Genomic DNA, 21,509 nt, shown 5'->3' on the forward strand with positions numbered 1-21,509 from the left:
TTTCTCTTTTCAGTATTGAAAGTTTCTGTTGACATATCTTCAAGCTCAGAAGTTGTTTCCTTAGCTGAGTGTACTCAGTCTACTAATGAGTCTATCAAAGTGTATTCTTCATTTCTGTTTTGGTGTTTTTGATTTCTGCTGTGTCTTTTCTAAAAATCTCTTTGATTTTTAAAAAATATTATTTTGGTTATGCTGGATCTTCTTTAGGACTTCCCTGGTGGCTCAGACGGTAAAGCGTCTGCCTACAATGCGGGAGACCCAGGTTCGATCCCTGGGTTGGGAGGATCCTCTGGAGAAGGAAATGGCAACCCACTCCAGTATTCTTGCCTGGAAAATCCCATGGACAGAGGAGTCTGGTAGGCTACTGTCCAAGGGGTTGCAAAGGGTCTTCTTTGCTGTGCAGGCTTTTCATTGCAGTGGCTTCTCTTGTTGTGGAGCGCTGGCTGTAGGCCAGCGGGCTCAGTAGTTGCTCTTCCTGGGGTCTATCTAGAATACAGGCTCAATAGTAGTGCTATCATAGGGGCTTAGTTGTTCTGCGGTATGTAGGATCTTCCCCGACCAGGGATCAAACCCACATTTCCTGCATTGGCAGCGGATTCTTTACCACAGAACCATCAGGGGAGCCCATCTGCCATGTCCTTTTGTTTTTTTCTTAGACATTCCATTTTTCTGCTTATATTACTCATTTGTTCTTGTTTATTATCTGCTTTTTTCACTACAGCCTCTTTGAGGATGGAGATATTGATTAATATCCTCTGTACTAAGGAGGAACTTTGAGACCAAAAGTGAAGTGGGCATAAAGTGGGGTTATGAAATTTCGTGTGGGTTGACAGGATCAAGTGGACGACCATCCATAGGCGTTTACAGCTGCACCTCATACTGCTGAGAGGGCTCTTGTAGAGATGCTTTGGGCAGATTTGATCTCTTTTCAGTCTGTGTCTTCATGTATGAGCTGCCCACTTCATTCAGTGTATGTAAACATGCCAGGTGAAATTAAGGGGGAATGGCTCGCTTAGCATTTGGGATCATGTTTGGCAGTTTTTATCTGTGAAGTAGAATAGACAGTCTTGCACAGACCAACTGACCATATGTATCCTTTTTCATTTATCTTTTTAGAATTGTTATGTAATTGCAGAAATTTATGTTTAAAAACTGCATGTCTTGATGTAATGCCAAGGAGAACTTTGCAGATAACCCAGAAGCCTTCTTCCACCCAGGTGGATTATGTTACTTAGTGTGAATTTTGATCAATATGGTATACACTGCTTTTGAAGCACTCTGTAGATATTGATAAGTTGTTTTCTTATTCAAAATATTTGAATTTTCATTGTGACTTTGTGTTCGAAACATGAAGTTTTAAAAGATTGTTTAATTTTCAGATATTGGAGTATTTACAGATATTTATTTCTAATTCTGATGTAGTCAGAGGACATCCTTTGTATGGTTTCACGTTAAGTGCATTGGGAGTTTGTATTCTGAGTAGCATATGGTGTATCTGGGTTAATGTCCCATGTGAACTTGGAAAAAAGGTTTATTTTGGCATTACTGGATTGACATTCTGTAAATGTCATCTAAGCCTAGTTGGCTGTTTGTGATGTTTAGGTCTTCTATATCCTTTTCTTACATTCTTACCCACTTGTTATATCAATTACTGAGAAATGTTTATATTTTTAAATATGAGTATGTCAATTTTTCTTATATCAGTTTTTGCTTTATATATTTCCGTATACTGTAATTAGGTTTATATACTTTTAAGATTGTTATAGCTTCCTTTTTTTGTTTAGTTTGTTTATTTTTTACTGTGCTACATGACTGTGGGATCTTAGTTCCCTGACCAGATACTGAACTCAGGCCCTCAGTAATGAGAACTGGAAGCCCTAATCACAGGACCACCAGCCCTGTTGTGGCTTCTTTTTTTTTTTTTTTTTTTGTCTTTTAAAAATATTTTATTAAAGATCTTTATAGAGCAACATCCAGGCTCCAGACCCAGGGCCAAGGAAATCTGTCTTGCCTTGGTTACCGGCTAGGGCGTGGCAGGCAGCTCTGGCTTCCCACTTCTCAGTTCATGGGGTCAGTAGGTAGCATTTTCATCTCTGGGTTCCACAGTGTTCCCATGATCAAGCAAAGGCTTCTTAGGGCCAGTCTTACCGGTTGGGTCCCAAGGCAGCATGATCTTTACCTTGATGCCCAGCACACCCTGTCCGTGCAGCGCGTGGCGTGTGGAGGTGTCAGCATAGTAGTTAACAGGGTCCCCGCTGTGGATCATGAGGCCATCCACAAACATGGATTTAGCCCTCTATCCTTGGAGTTTTCCAGACACCATGACCTCACAGCCTTTGGCCCCATGATGAACCTCAGCACACCATAGTAGGCCCTTCGCGCAGCAAGGCCTCCTAGGAGTCTGTAATGCAGAGACTCTGCCTGGACAATGGCACACAGACTTCCTGTGGCTGCCTTTTCAGCATACAGCCCTACACTGTCCTCAGGGAAGCCACATCTCTTCTGAACCACAACAGTCAATTCCCAGATCTGCTAGCCCTCCTCACCAAGAGCGTTCTCTGTCCTTGTGACCATGATAATGATTTCTCTCCTGGTCGGTGTAACTCGGGTCTCAACTCCAGAGTACCCATCTTCAGCCATCTCCTGAGTGAGAAACTTCTTCAGTTCAGCTTTGAAGATGCCATCTTCTTCAAAGACAAACTTTCTCTTCTTGGAAATCTGCACTGCCATCTTGCCTCCCACACCCTGGAAAGGAAAGAGTGTTGCGGCTTCTTAATTGACCCTGTTATCATTTTGGAATATCCTTTTTGATGCCTGATACCTTTGATTTTAATAATTGTTTCTTCTTTCTATGGTCTCTTAATTGATGTATTTAAACTATATTTAGTGAAATAATATTGTTGGGGTTGGAAAGATTTTTGCTGTATATAGTACTCACAAGTAGATTGTTTTCTTTATCTGAGCAGCACCTTAAAGATTTATTGCACTGTTTTTTCTGGCCAACATTGTTTCTGACAACAAATCTGGAGCCACTATTTTGTTTCCCTAAATTTAAGATGTCTTTTATTGTTTGGCTGTTTAAAAGTATTTTCTGTGTCACTGGTTTTCAGAAATTGGTTAGGATGTGCCTTATTGTTTTTCCCTTTGTTTTTATCTTACTTTGACTTCATTGACCTTGTTGGATCTGTGTTTATGTACTTAAGCACATCTGAAAAACTTTCTGCCATTATTTTTGTCAGACTTTTTCTTCACCCCTCTGTCCTCTTTTGTGGAGTCCATTTCATTTATGCTGGGCCAGTTGATCTTGTCCTAGAAGTTACTGAGGCTGTTTGTGTTCAATTTTGGATATGTTGTGTTACAGTGTCTCACATTCACTGCTTTTTTTATTTGTGGGGTCTGATCTGCTACTAACCACATCCAGTGGATTTTTTTTTCTTCTTCATTTTGGATCATGTATTTTTCATCAGTTTCATTTCTTTCTTCTCCTTCCCCCATTCATCTGTTTTAAGCATTTATGTCTTCCTTTAACTGTTTGAGCATAGTTGTTAATCGTTCTTTTAGCATCGTTGCTTACTAATTACATTGTTTTGGTTATAACCTGTTTGCTTATGGGGTTACAGTCTGCTGCTTTCCCACAGACCTAGTACATGTAGTTGGGATGTTGGACGTCTGAAGTATCCAACCCAATTGTGGAGCATTGGGTTTTACTGGTGTCCTTTACTGAATATTGGAGTTTTGTTTTGGCAAGCACATTCTGGGATGTGTCTGTAGCAGCTTTTTTTCTTAGGGCTGCTTCATCCTCCTGCCAAGGGATTATCTTTATGGTTTCTCCTGATTGTCCTGTGTGTTCAGAGAGGTGGCGAGATGGAGTCTGAACAGCTCTCATGCGTTTGCAAGTTAGTATCTCGCCACAGACTGAAGACCACCATGCCTTTTCCAGATGTTTGGAGCCCCGTGAGACCTCTCCCCTTGCCGGCACTCTGACCCACGACTCCCAGCCCCCCGCTTCCTTAGCTTCCGTCTGGCTGTCCGTGTGGCTCAACCTCCGTGTTCTTGGTTACTCTTCGTGCACCACTGTCCTTAGGTGGTTCTTGGGGTGCACTTGGTTGGTGTAGGGGTCCTTGTGTGGGTTTTCTGCTCCCTGGTTCCGTAGTCCTGTGCTGCCTGTTGTCTGGATCCAGCTGTTTCACATTTCTTGTTCCATTTTCTAGTTGTTTGTGGCAGGAAGACGAGTTCTATACCTTTTAGTACTTTATGACTAGGATTGTCACTTTTTTTGGCTGTAGTTTTTATCCATGTGATTTTGCTTTTTTTGTGTTTCATGGCCAATTTAGGCTGATAAGCTGGTCTTCCTGTCATTTTATCTTCCCAGAACCCCTTATATCTTCCGTTTAAAAGATAAGTAAGCAAATGGTTCTCTTACATTTTGCCGTTTTGGGTTTTTTTTGTTTTTTGGCCGTGTCTTGTGGCTCATGGGATTCTGCAGAGTCCCCTAACCAGGAATGGAACCTGGACCTTTGGCAGTGAAAGCACAGAGCAGTGCAGAGTCCTGACCACGGGGCCGCCAGGGAATTCCCTTGTGGTTTATTTTAATTTCATACTTTATATGGCAGTTTTTCGTAAGTTAACTTTTTCCTGAGTTTGAACTATTTTTTAATCCAGTTTTCATTGACATATACTCACTTCTCTTTTAGGCCATGCTGGTGTATCTGCAAGCATGATGAAGAAAAGGACATCCCACAAGTAAGCGGTTCTGAAACTTGCCTTTTTATTTATTTATTTTCTAATTAATTAATTTTAATTGGAGGATAATTACTTTACAACATTATGATAGTTTTTGCCATACACTGACATGAATTGGCCACGGGTGCACATGTGTCCCCCATCCTGAAGCCCACTCCCTCGTCCCTTCCCACCCCATCCTCTGGGTTGTCCCAGAGCACTGGCTTTGAGTGCCCTGCTTCATGCATTGAACTTGCACTGGTTATGTGTTTTACAGAAGCCTGCCTTTTCAGAGAGCGCGTTGTGGCCTTTGGTTCCGTGGGCCGTGAGGTTATCTCTGTGAGGCCCGCTCTTGAACCCTCAGAGCAGCCAGCCTCACATGGAGCCTCGCCGCACATTGAGCTGCGTCCCTGTCCCTCGAGAGCTGGCTAGCACTCTGCCAGGCACACGCACCTCTTCGTAACATTTTCAAGTGAATGAGGACATTGTAATGTACAGAAAGCATATTCATGTTGAAAGATCATTTTAAGTGACAAATGTGGTATGAATCTTAAATTCTGTAGGTACTAGAGTGTAAAAGCAACTTCCTTCCTGCAGTTTTTTTTTTTTTTTTTAGTGTGTGTATAGTTATGTCCAAAAAGAAAATTGAGTTACTATCTTAAACAACAATATCCACTGGTACTGTGGTACTGAACATCCACCAGTGCTAGTGATGGCTACTGCACCATGAAATCCTCCTTAATAAATCAACTACGATTGTATGAGTGTTCATCATAAGATTGTTAAATATGGGAGACCCTCATTGACCCTAGCACCTCCCAAGACTGATGATACAATTATTTTCAAATTATTCATATTGAAATCTTGTGCCTCTTGGTCACCACTCTGTAATAATCGAAGAGTGTGAGAGTCCTCTGGGCTGTTATAGAAGGTCTGGATGAATAAAGGTGCTTTTCATTAATTGTTGGTAGTTAAACCAAAACATGTCTCTATTTGAAGGAAAACTTGGAAATGTAATGTAAATATATCTGATACTCAGTTTAAGAAATGACTTGAAAATAAAAATATGAAGATAGAGCAAGTTCTGAGGTTTGATAAAACGTTTCTCAAATTTCACTTATTTGCCCATCATCTTCACAGTTCTGTCATATCTAGTGATCTAATAATTTATGTAATGTATCTCCCTCCACTCATTATCTTTACCATAAGTAGTAAACCATCTCTTGGCATAAATAGAAGGTATTGAAAAAAAACTTACATACAATGGGAGATGAAAGCAAATTACACATTAACTTTGCAAAACTAGCATTGTTCATCTTTTTTCCCCTAAAAAGGAATAAATACCTATGCATTTGATTTTTGAAGTTTATATGTGTACAGCTAAAGAATCTCTCATTCTATCTGTTACATGATGCAGGAAATGTGATCTAGGGCTTTAATATGAGGTGTGCTTGTCTCACTTAAAGAGTAGCAAAAAGGAGAAGTTGAAAAGTTATCAGTCATTTTCCTATTTTTTTCTGATGTCAGTGCAAATTTGAGGATGGGTGGGGTGGAAAAAAACTGAAACAGAAGTTTCCACATATCACAAATGAAAGCTGTTAACTGTTGTTCCTTGAATGGGTAAGTGGGGATGATGGGTGGTAGAGAGACTGGCCTTGGAGTGGGAAGCCCCACTGGGCCAGCTGTGGGCTTTACCAAATCCCTCGTATGCCTAACGCTCAGCTTAACTTGTATTAAGTCATGGTGTTGGACTGGAATAGTGAGGTTTTCGGGTTTTCATTACGGATGAAGTGTTTATAGCAAACAAATACAGGAAAGCAGAACTTGGAGTCTTGCTCTCCTTGCCTGCCCCCACTGTGGCCCTCCAGAGAGTAAGGCACTCAGACTCGCTGTGTGCAGCCAGTGACCAGTGGTCATGCCTCCTCCTGCTTTCCATGTTGGTACAGGGGGACTATGCAATAATGATTCCATGTGCAGATGCCTCTGCTTGCTTGCGAGAGTCACAGGAACACCCAGGAGACAAGGGCTGGCAGAGCCCAGGTCCTGCAGATGGCACCTCCTCTCTCCGTGGGTGTGAGGGGATTCTGGTAATCAGGTCCAAAGTGCTTGGAGCAGTGTTTCTGCGCCCAGAAATGTTGCATAGGTGAGCCTTTTTCTCATTTTTTGAAGTAAATAGAAACAAACTTTTGTATTTCTTGTGAGCCAGGGTACTTGGTGTCTTTTGGGGACAAGCTGGTGGACGTTTCTTTTCTGGCTTCCCAGGAGGTTGTTTGGGAATTACGTCTTCACTGAAGGTACATCTTGAAGGCAAGTGTAGTTGGGGGACAAATAAGGTGCATGTAGCTGTAGTGATTCTTTGTTTTAGTTTTCGAATGTGGGTCTGGCTTCCTTAATTTGGACAATCGATTTACATTTCAGGGAGGTGTGACTGGGCTTTGGTATCTTTTCCACTAATGTACATTTGGAAAATGAATCAGAAGCTCTTAACACACTGAATTGAGGATTTCCAGGGAATGTTTTCCTTCATCTAAGACACCAGTACTAGTCACTGACCAAGGCTGTCACTGTGCTCCTTCCCCTCCTCTCATTCATGACATCCCTTGTCAAGTAGGGACCTTGAACCCTTCTGTGCGAAGAGAGTTTGAGTCTGCAGTCATCACATCTGAGAAATAGCTAGGATTCAGAAACAGGACAGTATGATTCTGGAACTTATAGTAACTGTTGATACCACATCCTGTTTCCTGAACTGTATGTTTTGTTGTCTCATATATGAAGAATATTTCTGTCACAAGCACACAGACCTAGATCACAGTTGGAGCAAGCGTCTAGATGAACCATGGTATTGACAATCTTAAATTGGTCAAATGTGGAATGCTTTTTAATCAATTTGCCAGTAGCTCTGTTATTCACACCAGTGAAAGTGAATAGTGCTTTGGAAAACCCTTGAGGCATTTGGATGCTTGCCGTGGACATCTCTGAATACACTCAGTGTGCGCAGTGTGTAGACAGAGTAATGAAAAAACCAGAGTGATTTGGATAGAAAACTTGACTTTCTCCATCCTGTTTTTTATTGTCGGTTTAAGCTGGGAATGCCAGTTTCAGCTGTAGAACTCTTAACAAGCAACAAGTACTAGAGAAGCAGTTTGTTTTTTTTCTCTATTTGCTGCTGTGCATCTTGCAAAAAGACTGTTATTTTGACTTAATTTCTTTGGAAATCTGCTGGAACACAGTAAGGAAGCTGCTTTTATCTCACAATATTAAAAACACTAAAAAAATAAGGAAAGAGGTCAGTTAATTCATACACCAAAGTATGTAGTATGTGGCAGTCATTACTGGTTTATTATAGGAGAATTATAATAGTTGAAAGTGTAAGAAGTACAGCGCCTTTAAATATTGACTATAAAAGTAAGATATTTACTGATGAGAAATGGTAGTCAACTTAAGTCATTAAGGGAGTCTAGATAAAGGGTGAAAGGTCTTTCAGCACAGATTTTGTTTCTTTTTTTTTTTACTTTTTTTTCTTTCTTATTTTTTTTTTTATTATTATTTTTTGGTCATACATTGATATGAATCAGCCCAGATTTTGTTTCTTAAATCGACATATAATTGAGTTATACAATGTTCTAGGTGTACAAGATAGTGTTTCACAATTTTTAAAGATTATACTCCATTTACAGTTATTATAAAATATTGGCTAGATTCCTTATATTGTACAGTATATCCTTGTTTGTTTTATACACAGGAGTTTATACTTTCCTGTTTCTGTTTTGCCCCTCCACCTTCCCTTTCCTTACTGGTAACCACTAGTTTGTTCTCAGGAATTCTTTTCTTGATGACAGAATAATTGGAGTGGTACTTTCAGTACCATTATTTAAAGTATTGAGCAAAGTACAGAAATGTTTTCTATAGTCTTGGTTTTCCTTTTTGGGAACATGGATGTATAGAAGTAACTGTTTATTCTGGATCAGTTCTACTACCAAAGGTGTGGTACCTAGGTCAGCAGCGCACTTGGAAGCTTGTTAGGAAGTCTTTGGTTCTTCTTCAGACCTGCAGAATAGAATGGAACCCAGAGTTTATGGAACAGGGCTTGGGTGACTGTTTTCAGAAGCTGTAGGTGATTTGATGCATGCCTAAGTTTGAGAAGCACTGACCTAAACAGTCATCAGAACTGATATTTTAAAGCACATCAGATAACAAAGTCAAGTTGTTTGGAAATGAATATACACAATTACAGCAAGGAAAGGTGACTGGATGCTGTATACTTGGTCACCATTTACTCCCATTGAATACAGGAAAAGCTGTTAATAGCTTATGGAGATGACAAGGAAAGTGATTATAGATATTTAATTCTGGTTTCTCTACTTTTATCCTTGAATTGTGTGGATCCTGACATAGTACAGCCTTTTATTTGCCCTTGGCTCTATAATTCCATATGTCCTCAGTTGAAAGAGATGTTTTCGTATTTGTTTATAATGTTGCTGTTTATTGACTACCTGGTAAGTGATAGTTAAGAACACTTTAGACTTTTTTCCCCAAGAAAATGCAAGACACTAAGGGTATTAAAAATAACATATCCAAGGGGAACATATAAAGCAAAATCACCATATTCCAGAAACTCATTTTACATTAGAAAAAGTTAGTTGCCTTAAATTGTTAATCTTACATCCCTTTTTGTACTGGCTTGTGGGATCTTAGTTCTCCAACCAGAGATTGAAACTTGGTCTTCAGTTGTGAAAGTTTGAAGTCCTAACCACTGGACCACCAGGGAACTCCGTGTACTGTTCTTTTTTTAAAATGTTTATTTTCTGTTCTGTTTTGTTTATTTTTGGCTGCACTGGATCTTTGTTGCTGCAAAATGAACTTTCTCTAGCAGAGAGTGGGGGCTACTCTCTAGTTGTGGTACACAGGCTTCTCATTGCAGTGGCTTCTCTTGTAGATCATGGACTCTAGAGCACGAAGGGTTCAGTAGTTGCAGCACACGGGCTCAGTAGTTACAACTTCCAGGCTCTAGAGTGGGGGGCTCAGTAGTTGTGATGCATGGACATAATTGCTTCTTGGCATGTGGGATCTTCCCGGACCAGGGATCAAGCCAGTGTCCCCTGAATTAAAAGGCAGGTTCTTAACCACAGTGGGACCATCATGAGAGCCCTATACTGCTGTTAGGTTGAACTACTTAGAGGTATGACCATCTAAGTGTGTTTTTTGATCTTTTTGTATGTTCTGCCAGTTATCTGACATGTTCTTATTGTTTACTTTTATATATACTATTTCAACTCATGTAAGTAAGCTTTAATTTTTATTATAATCTTTCTTACTGATTTTTGAATCTGAATTAGTTATTAGAATTTAAAAAACATAAAAATTTGTTTACTCTGTAGTTTTTAATTTCTCTAGTTTGGAAAATTTCAAATACACACAAAAATAAAGTAGTATATATTTCTTCACTCTTAACATTAAATAATAATTACTATTTTAACATATTTAAAAATATTTTAAAGCAATCCTCGTAAACTTTGGCTGTAAGGGTATTTGAACAGTTTGGACATTCAAGGAGCAGTCATTGGAAAGCTTAGCTTGCGGTTTTTAAAAGTGTTGTATTATTCTAATTACTGTTTTTGTCTTTAGTATTCATTGAGGCATCCATTCATTCCCTTCTTTTTTCTTTTTCTTTTTTTGGGGGCTGCACTTTGCTGTGTAGCTCCTAGTTCCTCAAACTCGCCCCCTGCAGTGGAAGCTCAGAGTCCCGACCCCTGGACCTCCAGGAAGTCCCGTCTGTTCATTCTTTCCTGCCTCTACCTTTTTGATCAAATTAGATTGTTCATTAAATAAATTTGGCAAAAATGGTGTCTATATTAGACCTTTAATTCTTAATTTAGAATTAGTGAAATGGTATTCTAAAAGTGGAATTACTCTTGACTAAAAAGACAACAGAAATAAAATTTGGAATTTATAATGCTAATATGTATAAATCTATTTTTATATGTAGTTTCTTGCAGAATTAGGAATCCATTGCATTAATTTAAGCATAATTACAAATTGTATTTTATCTGCCTATAAAAGTAAAGTATTTAAGTCATAGAAAAATTTGAAAATAACAGGTGAATGCAGAGAAATGCAACTTAATTATTTTTGATCCACTGTCATCCAGAGATTATGCCTATTAATAATTTAATGTATGTTTTAAAAGTTTGGATGATTGTGTATATTTTAAAAATGTCTTTATATTTTTTCTGTGATTTTAATAGCTATGTAGTTATTCATAATATGGATATAGTATTACTTACTAAATCAGTGAGACCTACTGAACTTTATATCCAGTTTCCCGTGGTACAAACACTGCTCAGAGCATACTGTTTGCTGTGGTTTTCTGCTTGTCCATTGTTTTCTTTTGATCAATTCCTAGACATGAAATCACTGAGGCAATGAATGCCAGATTGTTTGTTCATTAGGAGGGTTGTATTTATTCTATAAGCAGATAGAAAATAGTACTTCACTGTAATTTGCATTAAGTTTGCAGTTTTTGTTATTGATATAGAAAGATCATCCCACCAACAGATCAGAACACTGAGAAATCTCTGCAAGATACACAGCAGACAGGAATAGATTTATATCAATATAAAAACCAAGCTAAGCTAAGGAACTCTCAACAACTTTGAGCTGAAAAAGAAGACCTCCAAAAAGTTGACTGTTAAAACTAGACCCCTAGCAGCTCTTCAGGTCAGGGACAGCACAGGCTGGCTGCAGTTACTTTTGTCATCACAGGTGAGAAACCAGCTGCATTAGGCAGTAGGTGTTCGCCTTACCTCCCCTGGCTTGACGTTGCCACACAGTCTCAGCTGCTCTGAAATTACCTGGGTCCTGGCTGCTTTATCAGGGCCTATATATCATACTCAGACATCAGAGACCCTGACTTGGCTTGAAGAAATACATCTCAGCTACGATACCACTTTATATCTTTGCTTGCATCTGAAAATATGGACACCAAGAATCATCAGGCACGTGAGGAACTCTGACAGCACCAAAGAAAGTTATATAGAACAGGAGAGTTAACCTTGCTCTCCTGCAGGTGTGAAGAAGGCTGCCACTCAGATGGCGGCAGATGCAACAAAGACAAGGCTGAACCCAGAAGCTCATAAGGAATCCAGAAAAGTGAAAATTATCCTCATATCAGGTGTTGCACTCATTACAAAGAGAAATCACTTAAGATAAAGAAATGATCAGTTCATAGAAATAAAAAATTTTAGGTAAGATATTCAATAGATAGGCTGAAATTCAAGCCTATTTTACCTAATTCAAGAAATTGACCGAGTCCTAGTGAGGGATGCTTTGAAACATGTCACGAATCCTTGTGACATTTCAGAATCTAGTAACAAACAAAATTCTAAAAGCAGCTTGAAGAGGAAGATGGGATACCCTCAAAGGAGCAAGGATCAGATTGGCATCTGGTATCTGTGACTCTGGAAGAGAAAAGACGATGAAAACTGTTTTGCAGTAAAGGTACCGAGGGCAAAGGGCATTCGAGCCTGCCTTGCATACCTAGGCAAGTCAAGGATGAGAACAAAATAGCGGTATTTTGAGGCTTGCAAGAATTTGTAGTTTGCATTTGTGAACCCTGTCTGACTACCAGAGAATATATCTATAGAGACCAAATATACATGAGAAAAAAATAAATGCTGCAAAAATTTGTTGCAAAAAGCAACAAAAATCCTATTTTTTTTTTTTTTTAACTACTAAACAAGGGAATGTTTTTAAAAAATTATTTTTAAGATAGTATTAACCTGTAGGCAGGTCGGGAAGCAACAGTTAGAACTGGACAGGGAAAAACAGACTGGTTCCAAATAGGAAAAGGAGAATGTCAAGGCTGTATATTGTCAACCTGCTTATTTAACTTATATGTGGAGTACATTATGAGAAACGCTGGGCTGGAAGATGCACAAGCTGTAATCAAGATTGCCAGGAGAAATATCAATAACCTCAGATATGCAGATGACACCACCCTTATGGCAGAAAGCGAAGAGGAACTAAAGAGCCTCTTGATGAAAGTGAAAGAGGAGAGTGAAAAGGTTGGCTCTTAAAGCTCAACATTCAGAAAATGAAGATTATGGCATCCGGTCCCATCACCTCATGGCAAATAGATGGGGAAACAGCGGCTGACTTTGTTTTTTTTTTTTTTTGACTCCAAAAATCACTGCAGATGGTGATTGCAGTCATGAAATTAAAAGACTCTTACTCCTTGGAAGGAAAGTTATGACCAACCTAGACAGCATATTGAAAAGCAGAGACATCACTTTGACAACAAAGGTCCGTCTAGTCAAGGCTATGGTTTTTCCAGTAGTCATGTATGTATGTGAGACTTGGACTATAAAGAAAGCTGAGCACTGAAGAATTGATGCTTTTGAACTGTGGTGTTGGAGAAGAGTCTTGAGAATCCCTTGGACTGCAAGGAGATCCAACCAGTCCATCCTAAAGGAGATCAGTCCTGGGTGTTCTTTGGAAGGACTCATGTTGAAGCTGAAACTCCAATACTTTGGCCATCTGATGCGAAGGGCTGACTCATTTGAAAAGACCCTGATACTGGGCAAGATTGAGGGCAGGAGGAGAAGGGGACGACAAAGGATGAGATGATTGGATGGCATCACTGACTCAATGGACATGGGTTTGGGTGGACTCCGGGAGTTGGTGATGGAAAGGGAGGCCTGGCATGCTGCGGTTCATGGGGTCACAAAGAGTCGGATACGACTGAGCCACTGAACTGAACTGAGCAAGATTAATAATAGTTTGGAACAAAAGACTAAATTTCTGGTAGTGTGGTGAACATGGCCAGGAAAGGGTTACTAAGGTGTTTGTTTTTAAAATTTTTTCCTTCCTTTTTTTTTTTCTGTTTAATTTTTTTTTTTTTTTTTGGTTATTTTTTGTCTTGCTTGGGTTTTAATTGTGTACTTTAGTAGAAAATTGTAAGCTTAATAAGATTATTTGTATTTTTTTGACCGCGCCATACGGCTTTCAGGAAGTTCCACTAACCAGGGAGTAATCCAGGCATATTATTACCACATATTATGTAACAAAAGCTGATTAAAATTCCCTTAAAGAAAGTGAGAAAATAAAATCCATGCAAAAAAGGAAGGGTCATGTTTCTTCAGAACTAAAGGATATAGCAACCACTCTGAATAGTGCTGCTTGCTAGCTAGATTTGAGTCCCTCGTGTTGTTCCGAAGAGGGAAGAGAGTCTCGTGTACTTCCACTGGAGGTGACCAGGATGAAAACTGCTTGTTCTGAAATGTGAGTAAAGAGAGCATCATGCAGCTCCCTCTTCAGAAGCAACTGCACGTTACAGAAGAATGCCACTCGTGAGTGAGGAAGGATGAATGACTGAACTGCTCTGAGTCTTCCGGTTGCCCTTTTCTGCTATCAGTTGCTAAGTATATATTGGTTTTTTTTTTTTGCGAATCATGGTAGTAGAAAATTTCATGCCTCTGAATCTAGGATAGACTCTTCTGTTTGTAGTCAGTGTTTTCCAAAGAAACAGCACCAATGGTGTGTGCACAGAGAGATTGGAGATCCAGGGAAGAGCTGATACTAATACCTTCAGCTGATTGGATGAGACTCATCTATGTTATGGATGGCAGTCTATCTGCTGATTTACATGTTACTTGTCATGTAGAAAAATACCTTCACAGAAAACATTTAGAGTAATGTTTGACTAGGTGTCTTAGTACTGTGGCCCAGACAACTTGACACATTAAGATTAATCATCACACTGGTGAAGATGCTATATTTGCTTATAATTTTGGTAGTAATAATAGAATGTCTATGAATTATAAAATGGTGCATATGACTGAATTCTTTCTTCAGTGAGTTCTGGGGACCAACCTCTGCCTTTGCTTTGAAGAAAACCTGATCTTGTACACAGGATGAATCACAAGGACTTTTTCCTAAAGATCAAAAGAAGATAGGTAATTGTCTATTTGAAGAAAAATGTAATGCTCGAAAAGATACTGTATTCTAAAGAAGAAATATAGTCTTCACAGCCATATATCCCTACAGAGGGCCAGTTGGATGTAGTGGCCCATTTTCAGGGATTATGAAGAGGTCTTGAGTTCATTTTTAGCTTTGAGTATTAGTATTACAAGTTACTGACTGATAGTATGTTAGTAAGGCTTTTCTCTCCACTAAGTTTTATACTGCAGTCTTTTAAAGTTAACCAGTCTTTACTTATTTTAGTTTATATAGATCGGTTCCTTACTATGAACAGTATTGAATTTAGCTCCTGCTTCTCTGCTTCCTCTCCCTTTAATATAAGGTGCTCTGTTCCAAGTCACACTCTCTTGTTTAGCGAACTCCTCTTTACAGGTATTCTTCTTCCCTTCCCCTTGGCAGAGTGGTGTTAACTCTGTTGTCAAAGCAGACAATAGTTACATATTGCTGTATTTCTCTTTTCCCTGTGTTTGTTCGGCAGTAAGAGATGCTCACTGCTTACTGTCAGCTCTGTGCTGAAAGCTTTCTTAGCATTCTTGATTATCTGAAACTGTCCTATACAGTGGTCCCTTGGTATCTGGGGTGGATTGATTCTAGGACCCTTGACACCATACCAAAATCCACGGATGCTCAAGTCCATTATATAAAATGGCCTAGTATTTGCACATAACATCCACACACATCCTCCTGTATACTTCAAATCATCTCTAGATTACTCATAATACCTAATACAGAGTAAATACTGTGTAAATGGTTGTAAATACAATGTAGATGATATGTAAATTGTTGCCTGCATGTGGCAAATTCAAGCTTCGCTTTTTGGAACTTTGTTTTTCTGTCCACATTTGGTTGAATCTGAGGATGTGGAACCCATGGATAATGGATAGCCAACTCTTAAATTCTTCAGGAAGCATCTGTAAGAACAATATTTCTCAAGTTCTTATTTGTTCACAGTTTTATCTGTATACTTTTACTTGGAGGATAGTATAGAATTCTTGGCTGACTATGAAATCATCGCCTCACATTTTCTTTCCTGAGAACTTGAAAGTTCATCACTCTGTTACCTGGTGGCACACAGGGTCACTGTCACATTGTGATTTGCTTTTCCTTACAAGTGATGCAGTTCTTTTGCTTGGATGCCCAGGAGGTATTATTTTCCTTAAAGTTTGTTTTACTGGATGTCTTAGCATCAGTAGTTCTGTGTCAGTTTCACCAGGGATGTGTTTGTACATTTCAGTCTTTCATTTCAGGATATTTTTCTTGAATTATTTAGCATTTTTTTCTGCTCCTTTGATTTTAGCTATTGGGTGATTCTGTTATATAGAAGTTGGAATTTCATATCTGTTCCCATCTGTCTCTTTTTTTTTTTGTTATCTATTTTCCTTAAATGGACATGAATTTGAACAAACTCTGGGAGATAGTGGAGGACAGAGGAATCTGATGTGCTGCAGTCTGTGGGATTGCAGAGTTGGACACGACTTAATGACCGAAAAACAACAGTTTACCTTAAATGCCCTTTGGTGTCAATTTCTTCCATGTTCCTCTAGTCTAGTCTTCATTTCTGAAAAGATTTCAAATTGCTGCTTGTTTCTTGACTGTGTCTGATTTTTCTTGCATCTTCTCTCGTGTGGCTGCCTCTCATCTGGGCTCTTCTGTTTCTGATGTAAGTTCCTCTTTCATGGCCTTTGTGTGTGCACAATGTTAGGTGATAGTTTCCCTCTACCCTGTGGACATATTCTTGGGTTTGCTTCCATTGTCCGTTGTTGCCACCATGGTCCTCTCCTGAGCCTTGTCCGTGGGAAGGGGTGACACTGTACCAGGAGAGCTGTCCGTGTTGCAGAGCGCAGAGTACACTTCTGTGTGGTCCTCTCTGTATTACCTGTTGAGGTCTGCCCAGCACCTGAACCTCCTCTTTCCTCTATCCCTGGGCCTCGTCCTATTCAGGGTGTTATTCTCAGCTTGTGACCTCAGTGCCTGGTTCTGCCTTTCCTGGAAGGCCTTTTGGCTGGGTGTGTTTAAAGCCTTAAGTGCTGCGGCAGACACAGTGTCTTCTGGTCTCATGGTCTCGTAATCCTGTGTGTAATCCTGTGAATCCTTTTACAGTCCAACTGGAGAAGTTTTCCTTCTGAGATGTTCCCCAAATGGTGTTCCCTGTCTTGCTTAGGTAAAGGATTGTGTCAACTGATTATAGACCTCATTAAGGCAGTTTTAATGGTTTGCTGTAACCTGTTTTCTCTGTTTCACAAACCCAGTAAGTTTACCAAGCTGGTCTACTTCAAATATATACAACTGTAATTTTAAATATTACATCCTATAATAAATTGCTTGTTTTTTTAAGGTACGTTTGTATCTATGCCATTTAGCAGAAAAGCAATTCTTATCTGCTCTCTAAATTTTTTTCATTCTTGGCATATAGCAGCATCCATGTGCCAGCATGGCTTCGGCCTTCAGCTTACATTCAAGCCAAGTCTTGTTCCTTGTCTTTGGATTGCTCCGTGAAATGAAGGTTTTTTTTTCCCCTGACATCAAGAGCCAGGTGTATTATTTGTAAACATTGTGTGTGGGTTTTTCAGTTGCTTGTAACCGATGAATGTCACTTGAATAATTTTCAGTATTACATTATTTGCTGCAGATTTAAGGGTTGAAGGTTGTGTGCTTTCTAGAGAAGTAATGATGGTAAAAATGCATGAACATAAGCCAGCCTGGACGTAGTTTAAGAAAAAGCTAAATGTCTAGTTTATTCTTATTGTTTAAGCCAGTGGGAATAAAGTTGTGTGGGCATAAGAATGGGTGAAATTGAATAGTTATTTCATTTTGACAAGAAATGGATTTCTGTTTCATAAAGCCATATGCACATGCAGTTATATCATGTAGTCAGCCCTTATCTTTCTTTGATTAATTTGGATAACTGTAAGTTGATTGAATTAAAAGAAACTCAGAAAGCTGAAAACTGATGCTTAATTTTAGGGCTAGTCCTGTGTTTTTCTGCCTCCACACTCAAGGCGCACAGGAAGCTCCTATTGCCTGAAGTGGGCCCCTGTGAGGCGCCGCTGCACGGCTGCGGGACTGGGGATGGCTGGCTGGAGCCACCTGAACCCTGGGTGTGGCAGCGTTAGCCTGCATAGGCCCGGGGCCATTTCTGATGAGAGCATGCTGGCTAGCAGTAGTTGTGTTGGTAGGAGTGCATACTTTGAGAAGATACCTTACGTGTGTGTATGTGTGAATACAGAAAACATCGGAGCAGTGTGGGACCAAGCAAGCCTGTTTCCCAGCCTCGGCGGAACATCGTAGGCTGCAGGATTCAGCATGGGTGGAAGGAGGGGAATGGCCCTGTCACCCAGTGGAAAGGAACCGTTCTGGACCAGGTGCCTGTAAACCCTTCTTTGTATCTTATAAAATACGATGGATTTGACTGTGTTTATGGACTAGAACTTAATAAAGATGAAAGAGTTTCTGCGCTTGAAGTCCTCCCTGATAGAGTTGGTAAGTTCTCTTTACTATTTGTGCATTATATGCTTTAAAAAGGATTTCTGAAATGGATGCTTTTTGATTATTTGCATTACTGATATTTGTCTTTTTATTGGCGTATAAGCACTTCTGATACATATTTAAATCAGTCACCTAAGACCATAAAAACTGCTGAGCAGATGTCCTGAGACCACAGTTCAAAGGAACTATGAGGGATATAAAGATGTATAAAATTGTTCCCTAAGAAGTTGACAATCTAATAATTTCTAATATGATTATTTCCCACGTTTTGCTCACAGTTTATCTGGACTCTGATGGGTAAGAGTATTTCTCATTAGCTCAAATATTCAGTGTACTTATTTCATCATATAATAGCTAAGAAAAATTTCATGTGTTTATTTTAGAATCTTTTAGGTGAAGTGTATCTTTCATTGTGTATTTTTACAAAAGTGATCGTTGTAAAATTTAAGCAACCAATGCATGTGAATTTTATTGTATTTTTAAGGGTTTGTTTTGCAAGGTTTGTGGGAAATGAATGGCTTTTTTTCTTTTTTTTAAATGACAGCCTCAGTTTATTTTTTATATATACAAATGGTCATAGGAGCTATGAATGACTTTAAATGTCATATGAATCAGTTTTGCCTTGCATACCTTAAGCATAATGACTGGTTTTATTTTTAAGAATAAAATAAACTAGGTTTTATTTTTAAGATCAATAGAATACTCCCAAATTAATGTTCCTTTCTTTGGAGTATTTGCATTTTCACAGTGATGCTGCCTGAATCTGGTTTATGTTTTTGTAACTGTCCTTTGAAAGCCTGTATTTTTACAAATATAGCTTCAGCAGCTCTGTACTTGGAGGATAGAATTTTGGAATCAGATTGTCAAGCGAAGACGCTTACCAGTCCCCTGTCCCTTTGTTTTTACCCTTGTGTTCCTGGAACAGTGCTTCCCCATCAGGTTAAGTTTGGCAGAACAGCAAGTTACTTTTTAATCTTCACTTTAGATAGCATATATTGTCTTTACTCATCCTGTATAAATATAGTTCAGCTTTCACAGAAGTCTTTCTTAAAATTTGTGTTTTTAACTACAAGTAACTAATTGTGTAATAGTAAATCTTTGGCATTTTAAACTTTTATCTCTTTTCAGTGTGACTGAACACACTGTTCCTTGTGAGGCATGTCCTCTTTCCTCTTGATCTTGAGAGCAGTCCATTTCCCACATTAGAAACTAACATAGAAGAATCTTCCCTTCAGGGCTTAAAAAGTATCCTCACCTTTATATCAATTATTTTTGCTCATTAATTATCATAATTCTTTTTCTGACTCCTTCAAGGGCAAGACTGCTAGCTTATTTGAGATTTTACTGTATTCTGCCACATGACCTGTATTAGTTCTTTTGTCATCATAGAGCAGAAAAAACTTAGCTTGATTTATTAAAAAACAGTGGTTTTACCAAACCAAGATACCCAGAAATATATGAGTGTCTCTGGTGATGAGATTTAGGGTTTCTTAATGTTTTTCTTTCTAGTTATGGGCCATTTCAGTTTCCATCAATAGACATGGATTGCTTTTGTAAGCAGAAAAAGGAAATCCAAAGGCCTATGTGCAAACCAGCAGTATGTTATATGACTAACATAATTATCAGTTAATTATAGTATTCCCTGTGATACTTAATTCTGAAAAGTTATTTGGACTTCATCTATATTCCATGTAGAAAGAAAATGGTTTTTCCTAATTTGCTTTAGGCAGTACATGTAAGTTAGTTTTGTTTTCCTTAACCTTAAGCTAAAGGTGAGAGAAAGTGACATCACAGAGTACTGATTCCCAAAGCATGGTCTGGGGACTGTTAAGGTTCCCTGAAGCATATTCATGTGCCTTATGAGATCAAAATTCATAATAATATTAAGGTATAATTTGCCTTTATCACTCTCATCCTTTCACAGTTATTTACTGAGGTTTCCCACTATTTGGAAGATCTGCATAGCTCAGTGAATATATTTTTGATACGAACAGTGTATGATGTTACCAAATCATGTATTGATGAAAGATCCATTCAAAGACCAACAGGGATTTTTTTTGTTGTGGTAAAAACACAAAACATTAAATTTACTACCATAACTGTTTTCAAGTGTACAGTTCGGAGGTGTTAAGTATATTCACACTGTTATGGATAGATTTCCAAATTCTTTTATTTTGCAATTCTTTCCCCATTAAGCAACTCATTTTCCCCCTCCCATCAGCCCCCCTGTACCCACCATCCTGTTTCTGTGAATTTGATAACTTTAGGTACATCATAAGTAGAATCATGTGGTATTGCTTTTTGTGACTAGATTCTTTCCCTTAGCATAGCGTCCTCAAGGTTCGTTCATGTTGTGGTATGTGACAGGATTTCCTTCCTTTCTAAGGCTGAGTAATATTCCATTGTATGTGTATACCATATTTTTCCCCATTCGTCCCTGATTGGACTCTTGGTGGGTTCCTTCTACCGTGGCTATTGTGGATAGTGCTGCTATGATATGCGTGTACAAATATCTCTTCAAGCCCTGCTTTCAGTTCTTTTGGGCATTTACCCTGAAGTGGAATCATACGGTAATTTTGTTTAAATTTTTGAGGTGCTTGTATACATGCTGTTTTTCCATAGTGTTCATTAACATTTTACAGTCCCACCAACAGTGCATAAGGATTTCAGTTTCTTCACCAACATTTGTTATTTTCTGTTGGTTTTGATTTGAATTTTTTTTTTGATGATTAGTGATGCTAAGCATCTTTTTATATGCTTTCATATGTCCATTCATATGTCATCTTTGCAGAAATACCTATTCCTTTGCCCACATTTTTTATTAGGTTATTTCAATTTGTTTTGTTCATTGCAGAGTTATAGGAATTCTTTATGTATTATGCAGATGAATTTTAATTTAATAGTTTGACAGAAGTTTATTGATGATTTCAGGTTCTACAGTGCAATTAACCCTTAAGGAAAGCCAAGACTTGATGAGTTTTGATGTGATATCAGAGAAGAATATCTAGAATTATTTGAAAGACTAATAAAATACTTTTTCAACAGCATATCTTTGTGATTTTACACGTCAACTAAAAGTACATGCAAAAAAGATTGAATATTGAAACAGATACGAGTCTAGCTGCCTGTTTCTAAAACTAGATATATATTAAAATTTTGTTAGAAAATAGTTATTTTTCCTTAAAAATGTATTTCTGTGGGTATCTTAAAATATCTTAAGTGCATCATTTATAATTTTTAAAATATTTATCATCCATATAAGCAAATACTCAGAAATTTTAGGATTCCTGAGATCAGAAAGTTAGATACCTTCTGGTTTGAAG

The 21,509-nt window shown here is 38.5% G+C and overlaps 1 protein-coding gene, 1 non-coding gene and 1 pseudogene across 8 annotated transcripts in view; 2 read left to right on the forward strand and 1 right to left on the reverse strand.

Annotated features, from left to right (window-relative positions):
- Positions 1 to 21,509, forward strand: part of SPIN1 (spindlin 1) — a 77,842-nt gene that overhangs the window by 45,850 nt on the left and 10,483 nt on the right. For all 7 annotated transcript variants that reach the window (XM_061163547.1, XM_061163545.1, XM_061163552.1 and 4 more), the window contains 2 exons: positions 4,695 to 4,743; positions 17,927 to 18,180. In XM_061163547.1, coding sequence (XP_061019530.1) covers positions 4,695 to 4,743; positions 17,927 to 18,180 — 303 coding nt within the window. The remainder of the gene's footprint in view (positions 1 to 4,694; positions 4,744 to 17,926; positions 18,181 to 21,509) is intronic.
- On the forward strand, positions 212 to 283 carry TRNAC-ACA (transfer RNA cysteine (anticodon ACA)). Its single transcript has one exon. It is a non-coding gene; the product is annotated as a tRNA-Cys (tRNA).
- Positions 2,042 to 3,068, reverse strand: LOC133071411 (small ribosomal subunit protein uS3-like; annotated as a pseudogene).

This window comes from Dama dama, chromosome 16 (assembly GCF_033118175.1).
Source record: "Dama dama isolate Ldn47 chromosome 16, ASM3311817v1, whole genome shotgun sequence".
Classification (NCBI taxonomy): Eukaryota; Metazoa; Chordata; class Mammalia; order Artiodactyla; family Cervidae; genus Dama; species Dama dama.